At 36.6% G+C, this 7,450-nt stretch overlaps 1 protein-coding gene across 1 annotated transcript; it reads left to right on the top strand.

The window, feature by feature from the left end:
• Positions 1–3,380: 3,380 nt before the first annotated feature.
• LOC108370102 (uncharacterized protein DDB_G0285291-like) lies at positions 3,381–5,690 on the top strand. Its single transcript, XM_017625361.1, has 4 exons — positions 3,381–3,421; positions 3,723–3,776; positions 5,306–5,314; positions 5,497–5,690. Exons 1-4 carry the CDS (start codon positions 3,381–3,383, stop codon positions 5,675–5,677), a joined length of 285 nt encoding a protein of 94 aa, XP_017480850.1. The 3' UTR covers positions 5,678–5,690.
• Positions 5,691–7,450: the final 1,760 nt, after the last annotated feature.

Here is a 7,450-nt window from a genome sequence, read left to right on the forward strand (position 1 = left end):
TAACACGCCTGGTTTTATTTGTGCAATGAAATGGTAGTACATATTATTTTAGATAGTAAAAGTACAAATTTACAAAAAATACTCAAGATTGTAACGATTGAACCGATAAATTCAATCTTGTAATGCGATTCAAAGCGGGGATGGGAGAATTATTCTTTGTAATGTTGGTACTCAACTTGCTTCTAGTTGCCAATCCTTTTCAGAGACTTGCAGACGGACTTCATCGTTCACAAGGAATTTGCGCGGCGGATATAACTGTAATCAGAAGCGTTCTTGGAGCTTAACCTGGGCTCGAATGGACATACGATTCGTCACGTAAAAACACAGTTTTATGACATACGAGAACGTACTCTATCCCATTCAGCTTATACGACTGACGCAGCACATAATTTTCTTTCGTATGGGTTTCGATCCGTGAACGAGTGTTACGACCACGCTGTATTAGGGCCATTACATGATCTTCGTTCTCACAAACTCTAAGCGTTACATCGTCGGGCAGTCATCGATCGAATGCATAGACAGGACTTTCAAACCACGTAGGATGAGTAGAAAGTTCTTCGCCAATCATGTTTTATCTTCTACCCAAATAAATTTCTCTCCGGTGCACCGGGGAGGTATAACTTTGTGCTGTGAATTAATCTATCATGGCAAGATCGGAAGTTCTCATCGCATTCATTTCCACGAAGGTTGGCCCTAAATAAGGGCAACAATGCAGATTCGTGAAATTGATGACTTCAGCTCGAAAGTAAACGGCTACCTCTCCGAACATTCTCGCTTCTTTACTGCACTGAGCCTAACAACCCTATTGCGAGTGTCGACTGGTAGTAGATAAACGACTATTCGATTATCGCTTTTCCATGGTATTGCGAACGTCGTTGTCTCGTTCAGTAAGTCAGTCCTTTTACAAATAAACAGTTGAAGAAGGATGAGCGACTTAAAACTATTCACAGTCGCTTATTGAAAGAAAAATCGACATTCACAATACCATGGAAAAGCGACCATTTATCTACTGCTAGTCGACACTCGCAATAGGGGTGTAATCCTCTCCGCGACCAAATTCACGGCGACCCTTTTCACCACCTGGACGGAGGAGGTCAGGCTTCAACTAGACATTCACGTCGATGACACCAATCCGACGGTGAACAGCCTGAAGAACCAAAGGTTAGGGGTTACCTTTGATAGCCTGCTTTCCCTCTCTGCACACGCAACCGAAATTATCAATAAAGCGTAGAGCCGCAAAAAGGTCCTCAAGTCGCTTGCCGGCAGCACCCGGGGCAAAGACAAAGATACGTTGCTGGCAACATACAGCGCTCGTATGATCGCCGGGGATTAGCTGGACGCAGTAAAAGAAGCTACAGGCTTGTCAAAACGACGCACGCCGGACAGCGATTGGATGCCTTAAGTGGCCTGAACACCCTCTACATAGCAAGGTCCAAAAGCTCCTCGTAAGGGAGCACCAAAAAAGCTCAGCAAGCAGTTTCTGGTAGGGTGTTAAAGACGCGAGCACCCGATCATGCCTATACAGAATAACCACGGGACCCGACGACTTACAGACGAGCTATAAATGTCCTATGAATGTCGTGGTAGGAGGCCAATCTCCACCAGACTAATGGCATTGACTTCCACTTGTGAGATGTTTGGGAAGTTGCCCAGAGGCCATATACGCCAGCTCTAATATTCTCAGGAGTCTTANAATCTCCACCAGACTAATGGCATTGACTTCCACTTGTGAGATGTTTGGGACGTTGCCCAGAGGCCATATAAGCCGTATATTTACTACTGTAGTGTTCTCGCCTGTACATGTCTCTCCATAATAGAGATGCTCCAGGTCGCCTTGCTGTATGTATCAACCTTAAACTTTCTTTTGAAAACTACTACCCAAGCATGTCGTCTCTGGTGAGAGTTTGCAGCCTGTTCATTTAAGAGATGCAATGACATGTGCGCATTGCTCCTGTAATATAAACATACTCTAGACCTTGAATCTTGGAGAGGGTCTGCCAGAGTAGTCCTAGAAGCCAAAACCACTGCACTATAGATTACTGTTAGTCGTACTATCATGGTGTGTACATCAGTCTTAGGATCCTTGGAGTTCATCTCCAGGATTCGCCCGCTAGACGTTTACACACCATCAGCGCTCTCGTAGCTGCGGAGGTGACCGCCTCAACATGGGTCCTCTAGTGAAGTTTGGAGTCCAGCATAATTCCCAGATAATCGCGACATGGGCATGAGACTTTGGGCATGAGACTTCCGCTGGCTCATTTCCTTCTATTCCAATTCGTCCAGTTTACCCTGTTACCGCAAAGCACACCTACATACATATCTTGGGCATCCCAGCGCTTACTGCCTTTATGACTGCCTGGCCAGTATTGAAAACCTATTCAGACGATATTTTGGCTTGGAAAATGCTGCAGTAATCTGGAAGATGGTACAAATTGTACGACGAAAACAGTACCCACCCTTTGAGCCATCTTTGACCCATCCGCGTAAAAGTATAAATGTGGCGGAAGAACCTAGGTCCTTTCCTTCATGCTTCTCGTTCTATTACCAAGGGCCTGAGACACTGCAATGCGGTCTGAGCCTCCGCATATTACTGTGGCCGAACGGCTGTGGTGTCAGCTACGAAAGTTAGTTTCTTTCGTATTTATCTTACCACTAGATGGCTAAGCATGCTGCGATGGAGCAATAGTCAATGCGCTTGTACATGTTTTACTTTTAGAGGGACCGCGAATAGCCGGTAGTGAAAAAATACATATGTACATCATAGCCGTAAGATTTTAACTCAAGCCACTACACGCATTACAAAAGTGGATAGAGAAGCCTCCGCTCATAATTACTACGCCAAAGGGGCCTTTCTCGATATCGATGGGGTGTTCAACCATGCCATTTGGAAGGCAGGCCGGTTAATAGGCTCATTTACAGTTTACTTCGATACAAACTGTTGGGGTGGGGAAGTGCCTCAGCATAGAGTCAGCAGAGTCAATCCGCAAGGTGGCATTCCCTCTNGGACTGGGTAGAGGATAGATTTACTGGAAGAAGGGTGCATTGAAGTTCTTCATGGATGGATCAAAATTTGGAGGCCGGGTTTGGCGGAGGTGTTTTACCGGGAGCTCGCCATATAAATTATGGTCCAGGCTTCCGCACATCTGCAGTATTTTTGAGGCGGAAATAGCTGCTATCAAGGAAGCGGTAGAACTCTGCTGAATAGTGTGACGTCAGTTAACATATACTTTGATAGCCAGGCGGATATTAACTTAATATTATTAAGTCGCTCTAAGCTTTGGTGAACCAGCCTTCGCGAAAAAAATTTGTTATGGCCCTAATGTATCACCCAAAACACAAGTACAAACTGCTGTAGATCACTCATACGCTATGGCATAACCATGAGTATACCTTTAGGCCTCAACCACGGAAAGCTTGCTTTGTGAGTTTTAAATGTTCAGCAAAGCTTTTGTGCACGGAATATCGACTAGACGTGAAAAAGCACCAAAAACGGTGAGCAACTACAAAAAGAAACGTCAGATATGATGCACTCTAGGTCAACGCCTCAGCCAACAAGAGAAAACAAAGAGATCACTTCCACGCGGTTGAAAAGTTTTTTTTGTGAAAACTTTTGGTATAGAGAAGAGTTAATATGTAAATAAAACAAGCACAAAATATAAAAAAAAATAAGAATCAGTGCGGAATCTTTGCACTCAATGCAAAAGCTTTTTATAACATTTCAGTACTAAATCAGCTGCTGATCGCACAAGACGCGTACGCGCAACTCAGAGAAACAGGTTTGTTGTGTGATTCGCGATAATCGCGCATGGAATTCACAAATTGGTACTCGTGCCACTGAGCTCCCTGCAGATGGACGACGCTCATCTCACTTTGTAAAATTGTTAAATTATTAACTAAACCCAACCTAAAATACGCACTTCTTGTTTTTAAAAGTTTTACGTCAGAAGCGCGGCGACGCGTATATATGTACTATGTATGTATGTATTTGCGAAGAGCGAACGTCTGTGATTGTGATTGTGATCATCGTGATGATGATCGTGCTAATGAGCTTGTGCTGAGTGTTTCTACAATACATAGGCGCTTACATAAAAACTTAGACCATTAACGCCATAAAATTAACGCTCAATAGATATCGACTTTGGGTAACGATCGTGCTGCGTAGCGATTCAATCGATCAATGATCATCATTCAACGCCGTTTGCGATGATCGCGATTTTTTAACGAAAAAAAAAAACTTGTGTGTATCTGTGAAGAAGTGAAGGACGCACGCACTGGTTTTTATAATTAAATATATAAACTCAGTTATTTAAATTTGAATTAGCGCAAAATTTTATTTAGCAAGTTTAGCGAACGGATTTCTAGTTTGCACGCTAACTTTGCTCAGCGTCTGAAATTTTTTTCCTTTTTTTAGTTTTTCTGACTTGGTTATTTTTTATTTATTTTTTTCGTCGTTTCTTAATCAAAACAAGATCATTGCAAAAATCACATTTCGCTCTCACTCAACGACGACACTCAAACTGGTCGTTTCGTCTGCCATATGTGGTCAAAAATATAGCGAGAAGCAAAAAATTGTAGTCACCAAAAAAAAAAAAAATAAAATAAAAATCGAAAAAGAAGAGAAGAACGCAAAAAAGACGAATATCGCAAAGAACACACGCTGCTGAAAAGCCGACAGCGCGCACAGCGAGAGGAGGGCGTGCGGTAGGTCGGTCGATACACAAACAAGCTGCTGGCTAACTAAAAGCGAAAAGTCTGAAACAAATTACGAATTAGTATCTGATTTAACTTTGTATCTGTCGGTTGGTTGGTTGGCTGGTTAGCTAAAATTTCTAGTGTTCCGGTCAGTTTGAGAGACGTCCGTTGACGCTGTTTTAACTAATCGCGAGTGATTGAGTGTTTGATCGTGCTGCTTGTGAGTAAATGAGTGAGTGGATTTGTTAGAGATATGGTTCGTTGCGATGCAGAGTTAGTGAATCGTCTGAAGACCATACTATATCCATAACCAAGTGAAAAGTACTAGTGAAGTAGTGGAAGAACAAGAACAGAAATAGTACAAAAATTGAAAAGGCAAAGAAATCATAGCATCTGCTTTTGCCGCCACACATCGCGTAGTGAATGTGCTAGCCAGTGTACATATTTATGATTCGTGAAAATTTTTTTTCGAGTGCTTAAAAAAAAGCTTCTATCAAATTATTTTATTTTTATTTTAACATTTTTTTTATAAATTTTTTTTTTAAATATTTTTTTATATTTTTTTGTATTAAAATTTTTTTTAATATTTATTTTTTTTTTGTATAAAAATTAGACGTGCGGGGTATTTACATTAACTGAAAATATCTAAAAATTTTAGTGGCAAATAAATTTGATAAAAGTAACACGGTGCAAAACAACATCTGGCAACTGGATAGCTAAGCTTAAAAATTTCATACTGAATCATACAACGAGTGTAGTTGAAAACAAAAATAATAAAATAAAAAAAATTAAAATTTTCAGCAGCTACATACAATTAATAACAGCCAGCAACAACGAAATTTGCTCACATAATAAACAACAAAAACAAAACAAAAAACAGCAGCAACAACAACAACAACAACATCAGCAGCAACAGCAGCGTAACCGATTGTGCAGAAAATTATCTACCGGTGTTGTACGCGCTACGGAAAAAATATACAAATAAGGTATCTATAAAGCAACAAGTTAGTATAAAAATAAAAATAGAAAAACAAGTAAAACTAAAAAAAATCAGAAAAAATTTATAAAAGAAAAAATATTAATAAAGTAGCGCAACAGCAAATGTGAGGAATTGAAAAAAAGTTATTTCTAGAAATTGTCAGCGTAGCGTAGTTGATTCCCATTGATGAAAAAAAAACAAATCTCCGAGCGCTCCATCCATGCTCAATTAAGTCTAGACACTTTGCATGGCATAACATTGTCAAAGCGATTGCGTACATACTAAATATAGCGATGGCCCTCTGCAATAACGACACAACTCCAAATAAAAAAAATAAAAAAACTTTACTACCGTTAAGTGGCTTATGTCGCTAATTATTCTTTACATACTTACTATAGTTACTTTGGTAAGGAGTAGAGCAGAATTAGTGACATGAGGTTCTTAGAAGTAGTAAGGGTTTTCTTTTTTGAGTCTAGCAATATTTTTCTGAAATGAAAAGAATCTGAATAGATTTATTGAAGGCTATAATGTGAGAAATAAAAAAAAATTAAAAAAAATAAAAGAAATTAAAGGCATTTTTGGCCTTTGCAAATTTAATTTAAAAATTTTTATTGAACTTGAAACTGTTTCTATTCGAAAATTATTGTGGAAAAACCAAAATAATTTATAAAAGGTAGAAGTTATAGCGGCTACTTCGGAGATCACTACATCTCTTCATCAGACTTCTTCGCTGCGACTCGATCCAAAGCCAGTGGTCTACACACTCTGCTAAATTTGCCTTATAAACTGTTGTTGCTTTTTCCACTTTTTTCAAATTTAAGTAAAACAAAATAAATAGAAACTCAACTCAAACCAAAATTAAAGTTACAAAAGCTGTTAAATATAAAATTAAAGGAATTTATAATTATAATGCTTTACAATTTCTAAACTTTAAAGTTTTAAAACTATTTTAAAATTAACATTTTTTATAAAAACTCAAAAATTTATGTTTTTTAAAGTTCAGTAAAATTTTGGAGTTATTTAAACTTATTTTTTTTTTTAATTTCCGAAATATAAGTATTTACAAATTTTCCGAGATTAAGGGCTTTTATGAATTAAAAAAATTAAAATTTTTTAAAATTCTATTGAATGTAAACTAGTAAGTTTTTTAAATTTTCTAAAATTCACAATTTTTTAAAATTTCGAGTTTTGATAATTTTCTGAAATTTAAAGTTTTGAAAAGCATTTTTTGCCTTTGTAAATTTAAGTTAAGCCAAATAAATTGAAACAACTCCAACCAAAATTAAAGTTACAAAATTGGCACATAAATTAAAACTTAAAAGAATTTTTCAATAGTTTTATTACTTCTAAAATTAAAATTTTTAAAACTACATATTCTAAAATTAACATTTTTATAAACATTCGAAAATTTATGATTTTCAAAGTTCAGTAAAATTTTGAAGTGTTTTAAATTTAAATTTTCCGAAATTTAAAGTTTCTAAAATAAAAGTTTTTTTTATAAATTTTTAAAAATCTAAAGTTCTTAAAATTATATTAAATTTATAGGTTTCTAATTTTCTAAAATAATAAGTTTTTAAAATTTTCTTAAAACACAAATTTTTTGATGGTTTTAGAATTTTAATGTTTTGAAAATTTTTGGTTGGAAAATTATAATTTTTTTTTAAATTTTACAAATTTTCTAAAATTTAAATCATAATATTGTTTTTGAAATTTTTAAAAATTATTCTGAAAATTTTAAATTATTATTATTATTTTTTTTTAATTATACATATACATATG

Source organism: Rhagoletis zephyria, unplaced genomic scaffold (genome assembly GCF_001687245.7).
Source record: "Rhagoletis zephyria isolate East Lansing unplaced genomic scaffold, Rhagoletis_zephyria_1.1 Rzeph_scaffold_04011, whole genome shotgun sequence".
NCBI classification, from domain to species: domain Eukaryota; kingdom Metazoa; phylum Arthropoda; class Insecta; order Diptera; family Tephritidae; genus Rhagoletis; species Rhagoletis zephyria.

What these genes read in the sequence shown, in the direction of transcription:
- LOC108370102 (XM_017625361.1), top strand. Translation starts at nt 3,381, where the DNA reads ATGAGTATACCTTTAGGCCTCAACCACGGAAAGCTTGCTTT. An exon ending in AACCACGGAAAGCTTGCTTT is followed by an intron (nt 3,422 to 3,722) that starts GTGAGTTTTAAA and finishes ATAACATTTCAG; the next exon opens with TACTAAATCAGCTGCTGATC.